The 14278-nt window shown below is 43.6% G+C and overlaps 1 protein-coding gene across 6 annotated transcripts in view; it reads left to right on the plus strand.

Annotated features, from left to right (window-relative positions):
• Positions 1 to 14278, plus strand: part of ELAVL4 (ELAV like neuron-specific RNA binding protein 4) — a 126917-nt gene that overhangs the window by 96178 nt on the left and 16461 nt on the right. For all 6 annotated transcript variants that reach the window (XM_012722280.1, XM_004678985.2, XM_012722282.1 and 3 more), the window contains exon 3: positions 6616 to 6719. In XM_012722280.1, coding sequence (XP_012577734.1) covers positions 6616 to 6719 — 104 coding nt within the window. The remainder of the gene's footprint in view (positions 1 to 6615; positions 6720 to 14278) is intronic.

Below are 14278 nucleotides of genomic sequence, written 5' to 3' on the forward strand. Positions count from 1 at the left end.
TCAGAAGTCAGGGTAACAGATGAGTTGTGAACATTGGGTCTATAATAAGTATAATTTACAACCTTTGAATCTTAGCATTAGAAGGAATCCTTGCATCTGTCTTGGTGATTGCTATAGCATCTTGTAATAAAATATAGCTCTGGCCTATGTCTGCATATCTCTAGTCATGGGCCCTTACCTCCTAACAAGTAAGCCCATCTCCTTAGAAACTCATTATGAGAACGTTCTCCCTTGTATCGAGGAAAAAGAATCTTCTCCCTCACATTTTTCCATTGCTTCATCCTCATTTCCTCCCTTGGGGCTTCATGGAACAAGTCTGCTCCTGCCTTCCTGTGACTGCCTCTCAAATATTAGAAGGCACTTTGAGCACTTCTGGGGTCCTCTCTCCCTGAGACTAAAGTCTGCAGGTCTTTCAGCTGTGTCTTCTGGTATCTGGTCAAACCCCTTCCTGATACCCTCCACAAATAGGTGAGGCCCTGCTACAGATTCTGTTCCTTCTGCTCTCTTTCTGTCACATGAGAGATTGAATGTGGTGAAGAGGAGGTTAAATGCATGTGAATAGGCAGTATTGATACCTTCACTCAGCAGACATTTATTGGGTATGCTGCAATGTCATGGATCCCTTGGTAGGTCCCAGGGATCTAGAAATAAATGAAACTGAGGTTGGAATGCAGATTCATCCATTAGGTCCAGGGTGGGAACTGAGGATCTGCATTTCTTTCAAGTCTCCAAACGATGCCAGTGATGCTGACACACAGACTACTGGAGAAGCAAGATTCTAAATTCACAATCGGTGGCAATTGTGTGAACTACACAAGGAGTATAATCCTCTGACTAGTTGGCTCTTCCAACACAGAGTTGACTAGAGAAAGCCAGAACTCAGACTGCCTGACACATCCATAGCCAAGGAGACAGGAACCAGCAGAACCCTGGATGCCCCAAGGTCACAGAGACCCCCAGCCAGTGATAAGAAGGCGAAGAGACCCCAATGTGAGTACATGCATCTTCTGCAGGACTCAGCTGTTGCCAGACATTGCTGGTCCCTGCACAGAAGCCAGACCCTATCCAAAGGAAGCATCAGCTGGGAAACCACAGAGCTGGATTCTTTCAATCCTTCCCCAGGACCCTACTGACTGGTTAAGTTTGGGCAGGTTATTAAACCTTTCTTGACCTCACTCTCCTCCATACAAGTTCTGATGGCGAGCTGACCTCACATTCACAGCCCTTGGCACACAGGATTAAACTAAGTAACATTAGTGGGCCACTGAGCACAGTGCCCGGCACAAAGTAAGCCCTGAATAAATCATAGCTGTTCACTGCTTGGCCACATGTTAGTATAGTTAATCCTCACAGTGATCCTTTGATTGTGAGGATAAGGGATTATCCCTACTTTTTCAGATAAGGGACACGATAAGGCTGATGAAGCTTAAATGACTTAACTAAGATTATACAGCAAGAATGGCTTTAAAGCTACATACACATGTATTGTGCAGTAACAACCTGCCACAGGTCTCTTGTGGGTGTGTACAGATGCAGACACAGCAGGGAACAGTGTCGTGGGACAGGCAGGGAAGGAGTCCTAGGATTCAGAATTGGCCATAGTTAGCCCAGCAGGAGATTACTGCCATGCAGATGCTCTTGAGATGACTAGGGATTTTATCATGTGCTTTCAGAACAGAATTTCAGCCTGAGCTAGGGATTCTAACATCCACAAAAACTCCTTACTCAACTTAGCAGTTTTTATCAACAGCAGCTACCCATCTGGCCACCCCCTAGGGGCTTTGCAGATGAGCAGGGTGCTGGGAGGTTTCTGGTGAAAGACGATTTCTAAGGAAAGAAAGAGCAAGGCGTGCAGGTTGGTGTGCAGAAATGCTGAGTTCCTTCCTGCTGGTGCAGAGGGACAGCTTCTCTGCTGCTGCCAGCAGCCATGAGAGTATCATGTCAGGAACAATCCCCGTGAACTCAAAGGCAAGGAAGTGCTGCTTCCATCCAGAATGACTAGGACGATGATTGTGATGCTTTCTAGAGTTTGAATAAAAACATTTTCAATAAAAACTGTGGAAGTTGATTTGCTTTTTCTCGGATAACTCAAAAATACCAAACATAGGAATTTCAGGGCTTTGCAATGTCAGTGGAGTAATTGTTACAGCACAGGGTACTGGATTTGGAATCAAAAGACCTAGGCAAGGCTGTCACCAAACTTTGACCCAAAGGCCAAACCCAGCCCACCTCTTGTCTAAATAATTGTATGGAAACACAGCCACACATACTGTTTAAGCACCTGATGTCTACGGCTGCTTTCTCACTGTGGTGGCAGAGATGTCGAGACAGAGACCAGAGACCCACTCTGCCTATACTGGCTACCCCCTTAACCTACTCACCAGAAACGTTTGACCTCTGGTCTAAACTAGGATACAGCCCTGTGACCGTGGCAAGTCACCCCTCTCTCTGAGCTTCATTTCTGCATTTGTAAAAGGATGACTTTTTCTCCCACAGCGTTGCTGGGAGAATGAAATGCAGCCAAATGGGTGGGAAAACACTGGGAAGTCTGAAGCTCTGCGGAGAGGTGGGCAGGGGTGATTTTTGCCATTTCCTAGATCCCTGCTGGAAGAGAACATACCCTGGACATTGTTTGTTCCAGTTTTCTGTTCCAGTACCTGGTGTCAGTTTGTTGTAGGGTTCTCTTACAAATGCAAATGAAGTCCCCAGGTACTCCCTCTCTATCCATTCTCTCCTCAGTCCTGAAAGCATTTTGGTCATATGCTTCCAGAAGCTGAGAATTAGTATAAATGTGTGTATCCATTCTTTCAATATTGAATGATTCACTAAATATTGAGAACTGATTGTGTGCAAGGATGCAAAGCTAGATTTTGTGGGGAAAAGTGTTTATTTTCTAAGGGGGGAAGGTTAAGTATATACATTATTATAACAAAATGCAGGTGTTGCCCTGACATAGTGGGAGGGCAACATTGTGTGTGTGTGTAAAATGCACACAATTTATAAAAACAAAAACTTGCAAATTCATTTTTCAGAAAAGCTTGTTAAAAACAAGAACCTGTTTAATCCCAAACACATCAAAGTGCCTTAAAATGTAGCCGTTATTATCACTGTTTGCCTACATAATGATTTTAAGTTTCTACCCCAGACTGCCAAGAACTTATCTCCAGCCCATGCCTTTCACCCACATCTGCTGGGTGGCAGTTTGAAGGGTTAGTTACATGTAAAATTTGAAGATCCTGTGGATATAAAGGACTCATATATTCTCTATAGTTTCTAAAATTTGGAGGCAGTCTTTATTTTGTTCCATCTATTTTTTTTCTGTAATGATTTTACTTTATCGATGATTCAATAGCTAACTAATGAATGAATTCTTCAATTTGTTCAGGACACTATCAAATAAACTGATAAATGGGGAACAGAAATAACATTTTAATTCTCTGTTCTGAAAAGACTGCTGCAATACCTATATGGTTAAATCTTGTTACTGCTGATAAAAGGAGAAGATGTAGTTATTTGGGAAAAAAAAAATTAAAAGACCTTATCTATTTCTCGGGTGCAAATACACACAGCTTCAGCTCAGGCTTGAGACTGGCTCCAGGGGTTCTCTCCAGCCTGCTGGATCTCTTGGTCCCCATGGAAATAGTGTTGGCATTCTTTGTGGGCGTGTTGCATCTGCATTTTTCTATGTACATTCAACTACCAAGCTACTGGTTCAAAGTGCATCCATGGCCAATAGATGGCCTCCAAAATTAAAACATAAAATCCCTCATTTCACTGACCTACATTAGCAACAGTCTCTGAAAGAAAGGAGGGTTGATTTGTTTATATTTCCTACCTAGGAAATTTAATCCTCACTCAAGGGTTTTAGAAGAGAGTGCTTAGCACCATAGAGTATGTTTTATTAAACTTAGCTGGACTTCTCTGATGGTTAGAAGTTGGGGAAGAAGCCTCCTCACGAGCCAGTTAACCAGGGCACCCTCATTGTGTGGCCAGTTTATCTCGTTTCTTTCCATTCACAGGCAGGCCTTTCCACCCTGTGCTCTTATTTCATGCAGCACTCTGTTTTAGAGTTTGCAGTTCATTATTTTATATCAAGAGGACTCTGCAGTCTTTACCCCTCCTTCATTTCTGAAACACTGTTCATCTGGTTTTTAGTGTTCCCAAAGGCACCCTCATTGTTGATGTTAAATTCAGCCTCACTCTAAGCAGAAAGTAGGTGATAACAGCACAGTTGTGCTGAGTGCAGGCAGGCTCCAGGGTGATGGTAGGTTTGGGACAGAGACAAGCAGGTGGGGTGGATCTGACACAACTTATTGGACACGAGTTCTTCCCTTCAGTTGACCTTCAGAATCTTCCTGCGACCTCGGTGTGTATTCCTTCTTTTGGAAGCCAAGGTTGAAAAGAAAAGTAAAATAGAAAATGGAAAACCTGTAGCCACTCTATCTATTGTAGATTTCCATAAATATATGAATAATTAAAAGAAAGATGGTGTGTCAAAGAACATGCCCCACTGGTAAGCATGATAAATTCCTCCGCATATATTCAGCAATGAGATGAATCATAAACTATCTGGATATAGGTCCGATGTTTGCAATAAAATGGTACATGTTTGTTTATATTTTTTGTACATTTCATTTTAGTTTTATACAAATTAAATTCAGCTGGATCGATGGACCAGTTTCCTATAACCTTTTTACTTATATTTTATCATTGAGATTTCTGCTTTTAAAATAGCCCCGCCTTGGTGCATTGACTAAAAGAAATACTTGTGAGAGTATTTGAGTGCAATACTTAAGGCTTCTCTTATATACAAGGTAAATAGAACTGGTAAATTTGCATGATGAAAACGGTTTTAATTAGGTGAATTTAGTTAGACTTGATGAGGTAGAACCAAATTTAGGATAAACGATATTTTTAAACCAATGAAATTAGTCTCTTGTATTTTGGGATTTGCAAAATGTTGCTCGCAACATATGGCAGAGTCTTGTAATTCACATATCTCCTTTGCACTTGCTTCCAGTATGCACGTGCACACACACTCACACACATGGTGAAATGCAAAGAGACAGGTCACAGCAGCTGGCTTGTGCTAGGTATTCTCCTTCCAGCTACCAATTCGGACTAGTGAAGTTTACCCCATCTTTTCAGTTCTGACCCTGTTATTGTAAACCATGAAGGAATATCCTAATGGAAGGCTTACAAACCCTCTTGGGTTTTCCATTTTGGGGACAAAAATGCAATTGAGTTTTTTCATGATTCTCCTTGTTTCCATCCTATAAAGGAACAAAGTCACCCGTTTTCTGATCCAGAACCCAACTTGTTTTCCCAGGTTCCCTCCTACAACCAACACAAACACAGACATGTACCAGCAAAACAGAAGCTGTTGGAAAGATTTTTTGGCTGCTGAAATGGGCTCCTGTCACCAGGACATGGCAGGCATTTTGCTGTATTGTCTCCCGCCCTGGCCCCAGTGCTCCAAAGAGAGCTTTATGTAATCAGTCTTTCCTGACATGTGACGTCCTGTCACTTTCCTCCCCTTCGGCTCTGCTGCCGCCCACAAATCAATAACATTGCCTGGGAAGTTCAAGCTGGTTTTGCAGCCACCCTAAGCTCTGTGTTTCTTAAAGGGTATGTCAGAAAATGTAAAGTTTCCTAATGATATTTCTGGCTGATGACACATGGCAGAGCTGATGGACTATTTATAATCAGTGGCACGATCGCAAGCACATTATTTTTATTTCACTAAGGGGGGAGCCCTGTCACTTGCCACCTCTCTTCGCAGACAAGTTGATGCCATCTCCATCTAAAGTAGCTGAATCCTCTTTGCAGGATGTGTTTGCACTCTCTCTGTGTTAGGAACTTCCCGTTTCTTCCCAGCAGAAACCCCCTCTTTCTCATTGTTCTTGGGCTGAGGGTAATGAAGGCAACCAATGATTTGTAGCAGCTGCTTTAGATGCTGATCATGTCTTCACTATAAATGTCTCAGGTCTTTGTTGCTCAGATTCTGTTCCATCCCTCTGCGTGTAGGTGTGGCTGGCAGGGTTGAGGCAGCAGACGCAGCTACTGCATCAGCATTTGCCCCAATTTCAGAGAACTGAACATAGCATAGCTCTCCTTTCTTGAGCAGCTACTATGTTCTAGTCAGTGTACTTGGTAGGCATTGCATACATCATGTCTCAAACCTATCTGTGACAAATACTAGTACCTACATAGTAAAGTGGGGGTGAGGGGGGCAACAGGAGACTAAACAACAGGAGAGTCTCCAGACTCCAGTTTGAGTCTGTCTAACCACACCTGCCCTTTTTCCACTACCCTACCCTACCTCTTCCAGATTTAGTGGGCACGTGTGGATAAATGGTGTGGAGGTGCAAGGGTGCCTGCCCATTCACAGGTTGGGAAACCCCCTTGAATTTAAAGGCCAACCATAATGAGAGATGAAAGAACTGGAAACCTCTCCATATCAGGATAAACCCAAGAGGAAAAGGAATCATACACTAGACGAGGGTTTTGACTCATTGCAATTGGGAAGTATGATCTCTATGAAGATACTGAGCTCTTTTTCTTTCTCTCCCTCTCTCTCTCTCTCTGTCTCCTTTTTAAAAAATGTTTCCACAGGACAGAGTTTAGGGTATGGATTCGTTAACTATATTGATCCAAAGGATGCAGAGAAAGCCATCAACACTTTAAATGGACTCAGACTCCAGACCAAAACCATAAAGGTAAGAGGAGAGATGCTGATTCCTGATTGGGGGACACTAGTTGGAATTCATGCATGTTACCTGCTAAAGCCACGCTATGAGGGAGAGGAAGTAGATTTCTCTATTCAAAGGATATTAGCCATCTACTGTACTAAGTGAGGGGCCATAGACCACTACAGCAGAATGAGGTGAGGACTGAGTAGCGGGAAATGACCCCTCACTATGGGATCTGCAAGCAAGAGGACAGAAGTCTAGTGAGCCCTGGTCTGCAGAAATAGCTGGACCTGAGCCCTGAGGAGAAGCTATACAGGAAAACTGTTCCAGGCAGAGAGAACAGCATAGGCAAAGCTGTGAAAATGTACATAAACATTGCAAGTGAAAACAGCATATAAAGTAATACAGCTAAAGTTGGGATGGAAAGTGATGAAAAGACGAGACTGGCGAGTGGGCAGCAAACTGTGCCAGACTGAACAATTTGGCTTTACCTAAGGGTGGAGAGAGAGAACCCTGAGACCTAAAAATGAAAAATCAGTTATAAATAAATAAACTACTATAATAGGGATGCATCCTGTAAAAACGATAGGAACAAAGAAAAGGAACAACTGAAAAGTGACACCCCACCAATCTGAAAATAAACAGACGGGTAGATAATATCACAGGAGGGGTTGTTTTAAGTTGGAGGAGAGACAGTCAGTTACCTGGAGCCAGTCCCTACAGTTGGAGGTTTCTGAGGCTGGGCTGTCACACTCAATTCAGGTTTCACCTGCTGAGAATCCCCTAGGAGGGGTGCTGTTGCTGTTGAAGCACCCCTCCAAGAGTAGGGAGGTCTCCTGGATGGAGCCTGCCTCTCCTGGGCCCCCCTTCCCCTTCTTCCCTCACCTCCAGGCAACATCCTGTTTGGGGGCAGCTCCCTGCCGATTAATGAGCCCCATCCTTCAGAGCCTATTAAGCCACCAGGAGGTGTCTCCTGGGCACTCTTATCCTCACGACAGCAGGTCTGACGCAAAGTAGGACAAAAGAGAAACCTCTCCCAGAATGGAAATCTATACATGGCACCCGTTCTCGGCGCCTAGAAACACATAGCCAGAAGTTTTTAGTCCAACAGAGACACTTTTCCACCATCCAGACTGCAAAGGAGACTATTGGTAAAGATAATCTTAGCTGGGAGATAATCAAAACAAAAGCAGAAACAAAACAAAGCAAAAACATTCTCTTTTTTTGGACTTATATGATTTTCTTTTCTTTTTTTTCCCCCTTAAAGCAGCTTTACCTTTGTGGTTGAGTTTAGCTTATTTCTGAAGATGATTATTCTCCCTCATTCTTATACAGTCAGTACTACACAAAGACCCCCAAACGTGCCTGATTCAGGTTGTATCAGTCTCGGTTTAGAATCAATTCCCAGGAGTTTGCTATGGAAGAAATAATCGAGAGTTGTTTAATCATGGTGGTTGCCCTTTGAGAGGCAGGAAGATTAATTTCTTGCGAAGGAAAAATATACCTATTTTCATGCTTTAAGTAAAGATGGGATGCTCAGATCACCTGACTCTTGGATCTGGCCGCACCAGGTTGAGAGCTGTATTCGTGGCTTTGATTGATTTTTCTGTGCTCTCTGGTTCAGCATTAGAATGTCAGACACTTACTCTTCCCTTGATAGACACCCTGACCTTGAACTGAAAAAGGTACATTTCTTTCCTCTACAGGAAATTCAAACTTCCCCAAGAGCTTAGGATCAAATCATCAACCATCCATTTTGCCTTTTTTTTTTTTTTTAAAGTATCCCAGGAAGCCCTTGGGGTTTCCTGAAAGATTGAGTAGAGCTGGCTGGTCTTAGAATGCATGCTCTGGCCCATCGCACTGTTAGAAGCAGCCGCTTTTTCTAAGTGGATCTTAGAAACAAGGCTCATTGATTAGTTTCTTTCTGTGAAGAGCCAATCTGTCTCCTTCCCTTTTCTATAGACCTTCCCCCACCCCCCACCTACCAAACATCTAGCAGCAAAGTGGGCTTCCCAGACACTCCAGGACTCAAATTGATGCAATGGCTGACTCGATAATTTTCATTCTTATGATGAATGAAAATTTAATGTGCCAAACCTGGGGATTTCAGCCCTTTCATTAAAGCAGTTTATTTGCCATGCGAAAAATTAAGTTTGAGTGATAGGTTTCTTTATTAACTTTTCTTCCCTTTCCTAAAGGGATACAGTGTTTAAGGTAAAAATCATATTAAAAGGGAGGAAGAAAACAAACCCTTTTCTTGTGCTGTTAATAGTCTCATTATTTATTAATTCTTTAAAAATTCTTTTTCTGCCTTTCAGGCCACTGTTTACTTCTACTTCGGTTGCTTTGATAAGTAACAGGAGATTTATCTTTTTGGTCTAGCTCCTATAATTTGCCTACATGGAAAATAACAAGTAACTACTTTGGAAGCAAGCAGTACAGAAACCTCCTCAAAACCATCTAGTACATGTTTGCAAACATGTGACTGCAGAGCAATTATTCTTTGGATTGTAACATCTTTAGTGAGAGAAAGTAGCCAGGTTCCCACCTCTCCCCTTCCAGAACAGTCTCAAAGAAATGGAGTAACTTGTCCACAGCTGCACAAATGGCTTGGGAAGGATTCTGACAGGGGCGAAGCTGCTCAATATGTGAGCATGACCCAGACAGAAAAATAACAATAACAGTAATAATAATAATTAGTAATGGTGATACTACCTTACATCGAATAAGTTACTCTGTGTCCAATAGAATTCTTAACCTCCCTATGTTCTTGAAAAGCATTTAATTCTTGAACTACCCCTAGAGCAAGCCAGATGCTTTACATACACCAAACTCTACTTTTTAAAATATCCCTGTTAGGACCCCTGGTGGCACAGCAGGTTAGGACGCAGCACTGTAAGCCAGCCGCAGCTGCTTCAGTGCAAGTTCAATCCCTAGCTCCGGAGGTGATCCACATGGTGCAGCAAAACTCTCCTGACCCGCTCCCTGCTCCCCTCGGCAGTGTACTTCAGTCTCCCTGTTCTGCTTCCCACGTGTCTTTGTGAATCCTCTTCACCACACCTGCACCTCTGGCTTGTACCCCAATTTTGTATGCATAAATAAATAAATCTTAAAAGACTATATCCCTGTTTGGAGAGGCGATTATCTCCTTTATACAGATGAGGAAACTGAGGCCCAAAGAGGTTACAAGTCTGACCCGGGATCACAAAGTAGCCAAGTGAGACTTGGAGGAAGAAAACTGAGCATTAGCTCTGGCAGCAGGTCGTAAGTGTTGGAATGTCACACTGCCTGTTTGCAGCAGCACGTGCATTGTGAGAGTGTGTGGGAGTGTATTTGGCTCTGCACACACATGGATTATACTCCCTGGCATGGGAAGGAGATATAAAAAGCAAACAAATGAATTGCGTGGCTCCTCCAGGTTCTTCAGTAAACAGTCTCATGGTTCAGGGCTTTTGCCATCAATCTGGGGACGACTTGACTTCAGATCCTCTCTTTCTGAAAGCTTCCCAGGTTCTATGCTATGTCCTGGGATGTTGATGACCCAGAGACAGCAGTGAACCTGGACATTCCTCCACCCTGTGTGTCAGTGTAGACCAGGGCTTACATATTGTCCAACCTACCACATAGCCTGCTGCCCTCTTGGAAAACTGGATCTGTTCTCAGCATTTCAATCCTGAATCCCCTGGCAACCATCTTCCCTATATAGGACTTCAGGAATACTTTGAGTTTAAAAATTAGTTTAGCTTCTTTATTTCCCCACTCTCTCTAACAGAGATCATTTTAGACCCTGGGAAGCATTGGGGCAAGTGACTGTAGATTGTGGAAAATGATTCCCCATTTTCCTTGACCTTCACACCAGATGTCTATCCCAATCCTAAACTACTTGATGGATTTTGGAAGAGCAGCTTCTGAATTTGCACTTAGTTGCAGCCTCTTCCTAAGAAGTACTCAGATGTTCAAGTTACACTGAGAACCTTTTATGAAATGTGAGCCACTGTGGAAGGTGAGGGCTTGGAATTGTGAAGCCTTGCAGAGTAGTGGGGTGCCTGTATGTGTTCAAACAGAGCTGGAGGAGCAGAATTAGCGAAGCCCACTGTTCAGTCTCCTGAGCACCTCTGTCATGACACAAACATCCAGAGGATCATCTCTCAGGAAGCGAGACAGGGGTGGTCCTGGGGCTGCAGGCACTCCTGTCTGATTTGGGCTTAAGGGCCTGCACGAGATTTGAGCAGAAAGATCTGGTCAAAATAAACTTCCAAGAAGGTTCATCTGGCAAAGGCGTGTTACTTGAGGCATTTGACAAATGAAACCAGCAGCTTGAAGACTGCTGTAGTAGCTCTCTGTCAACCTTAGAAGCTAGTTTTCATTAGCTCTATTAGGAGCTTTTCTACTCATTTTAGAGTAGCACATGTTTATTCATTAATAGTTTGGAAAATCCATTATCATATAATAAAAGGCAGTATCAGCCATTCCCAACTCCATGCCGTTAACATGTGTTGACATTTCTTTCCTGTTCTCATTGCATTATATGTTTACAGATTATTTTGCGTCTTTTCTGATAATTGTTTTTTTTCTAATAATGACATTAAGCTGTTATTAAAATAGCTTATTGTTAAAATATTATCAAAGAAAATATTCCCAGAGCACAGCTCTTGTGCAGACTGAGGGTATGAGGGATCTCAGGGCCACGCCTGGGGTGAAAAGGCTGTTTCTGTCACTCTGCGTGCTCCCAGGAGGGCTGGTCAGGAGAGAGAGGGTGAAAAAGGAGCTTTATCAAGAGGCAGCAGCCAGGCTCCAGAGGGAGCAGGACTAGAGAAGAGGCAAGTATGTGCATGAAGGCTTTTCAGGAGGAAACCTCCCTTTCCCAAGGAGAGCCAGCTTTTTATTCCAGCCTCTCTGCTGTGATGCTTCTTGCCTTTCCTCCATTTTCACTTGACTCTCCCAGCTGCACTGGTGGTGCCTCCAGGGGACCTTGGCACACTTGAGTTTTGCAAGTTCCAGGCTGCCCCTCTGGCATCTCTCTCCTGCCAGGGGTCATCAGGGAGCCTAGCCCCCCTCCCTCCTCCTGCAATCCGCCTGCCTTGCTAAAGGCTTCCATCCCATTCCGCTGAGGCATCTTTTCTTTGCACTTGGCATAAGCAATTATTTCTCCTATCATTGCTCTTAATGCTTCCCGGAGAGTTAGCAGAGAGATCATTTTTTGCTGACTGATATCACCCCACCCAGAAATAATAGACTGCCTCCCTCGGTCTTGTTAATACTAAAATGGCATTTCTGTGTCCACCCCCACACCAGCTATAGTCAGATGGCGCAAGAGTGTTTCCCCACCAAGGTCAACAGGGGCAATGGGATCACTGAATCCCCAAGGAGCCGAGAGAGGGCAGCGCCAGTGGAACCTGGGGGGCCCATTCACCCCAGTTGTGCCTGGTGAGAGCACTCACCTCTGGAAGATTTTCTTTGGTTGCTCTGCTTCCCAGTGTCTTGCTAACTTCCTTTTCATAAGTAATTTCAGATATAGGGATAGCAGTTTGAGAGGTGGAAATGCAGTTCCCCTGCTTTCTCAGCCCCAGAGGTTGATAGGATCCTAGTATCTTAAAGGTCATCACAGTGTTCTGTGTCTAAATGACGAAAGAAAGTCAGACAGGTACAGGTTGCAAGGACACCTAGGCTTGCAAGAAATGTGAGGACTGGAATTTGGGACTTTATCTGCCTACAAGTACAAAAGTAGCCTACAGTGTGATGTGAGCTCAAAAATATGTAAAAATAAACTATTACAAAAATTAAAAAAAGAAAAAGAAAAAATCAGCACACTTTAACTGTTAGGAGAATTGTGCATGCTCCATCACAGGAGACGGTGGTCTCTTCTTATCCATGCTCGTCAGCCCATTCCTGGTGTCTTGTGTTCTATACTCAGTTCCATGCTTTGGAAAGACCTTAAGGGTTATCCAGAGACAGCTGAGTAAGATGACAAAGGAGGTATTGCATGCACAAGGTTTGCGTTCCCATTCTGTGGGAAAGAAAATTCTACAGTGAATCTAAAGCTCAGTCCTGTATTTCAATCATATATCTCAAGAACCTGGAAGGGAAGCCTGCAGCTCTCAGGGTAGAACATTTTCCATGGGCAGTAGTGTTCCTGCTTGTCATTTAATGGCATTAAAGGAGTCGTGAGGAATGATGTAGAAGGGATTCCTATACTAGACTGCAGTGTAGCCAAAGGATCCAAAAGGACCCTCTGGCTCTGAGATTCTCTATTTTGTGTTGTTCTGGACTTGAAGCTGTTTTGGCTAGTATTGTAGCCAGTAGGCACTTATGGCCATTTACATTTACATTAAAATAAAATGAATGCAGCTACTCAGTCATGCTAGGCACATTTGAAGTATTCAGTAGCCCTTGGAAGCTAGTGTTTGCCATATTGAAAGCACAGACCTAGACCATTTGAATATTTTCATGATTCTAGAGAGTTCTATTGGGCAGTGCTGACCTAAGACCTCGGTGACCCAGGGGAATCAAGAATCAGTTCTCCACAGTTATCATGCAACCCAGGACAAATCAGCTGGCCTGTCAAGGGTCTCAGAACCATATCTTCTCCTTTTGCCCGTGGTGTCCACTCAGAACTCTCAGTGACGAGTCAGGTCCCAGCTCTATCAAAACCTAGTAGGGTGACCTTGGCCAACTTACTTTACTTCTCTGGATTTTTTTTTTTTTCATCTGCAGAATGGTTCCTTCCAGCTCGATATGTCTAACTAATAAAATATTATAGGGTGAACTTTCCAGCCTGGTAACTTTCCAGGGGAAGTAGCAGCTTGTGCCAAGCACACAGCTTTTATATCACTGTTCAGGTTAGTGTGGCAGAATGGAAAGATCCCAGAACTTGGGAGTCATATCCAGTTTTGTCTCTTAGTTCAGCGATGTCACCTTGGACTATTACTTGACCTCATGGAATCCGAATTTGTTATTGGAAAATGGAGTGAAGATTATCTCACAGGTAGCTGTGAGAAGCTGGGCTTATTTAAGTAATGGTCCCCAGAAAGAAGAGGCCAATGGACACGGTTACCCCAAAGGTGAAAATGGTATGAAAAGAGGGCTAGCCTTTTTTCAATGTACATGTTTTGAGAGGCATAAGAGAGTCGATTGTGAGCCTGAATCTTTGTAAGCCGCAGGCAGCACACATAGCTGGCTTCGTGTCCTGGGCAGCTTCCAGGTGACCTCGGAAGTCTCACGTGTCTTTCATAAAGCAAGCGGTGGAATTGCAGACAAGCGAGGAGACCTGGAATCTGAACCCCTAAGTCTGGGGCCAGCTGGCCCAGCAAGCCATGAAACCTTTAGCATGTCTCTCCCTTCTCAGAGCCACTAGACACTGGTTGAGATCTTACCGTTTCACAATTTTATGGACTTTTTGAAAGAAGTAGGAAGGCACATGAATCTATCATCATTTTGCAAAAGAAATATTTGTCCAACCTACTGTGTGCCAGGCACTCTAATCATTCATGGAGAGGAGTTGGATACACTTCAACTCCATGATTCCCTCTAGCACCTTCGCCCCATCAGAGTCAGCTCCTGGAGCTAAAAACCATTGCATACTGTGA

This window comes from Condylura cristata, unplaced genomic scaffold, assembly GCF_000260355.1.
Source record: "Condylura cristata isolate star-nosed mole 26May11 unplaced genomic scaffold, ConCri1.0 scaffold00008, whole genome shotgun sequence".
NCBI classification, from domain to species: domain Eukaryota; kingdom Metazoa; phylum Chordata; class Mammalia; order Eulipotyphla; family Talpidae; genus Condylura; species Condylura cristata.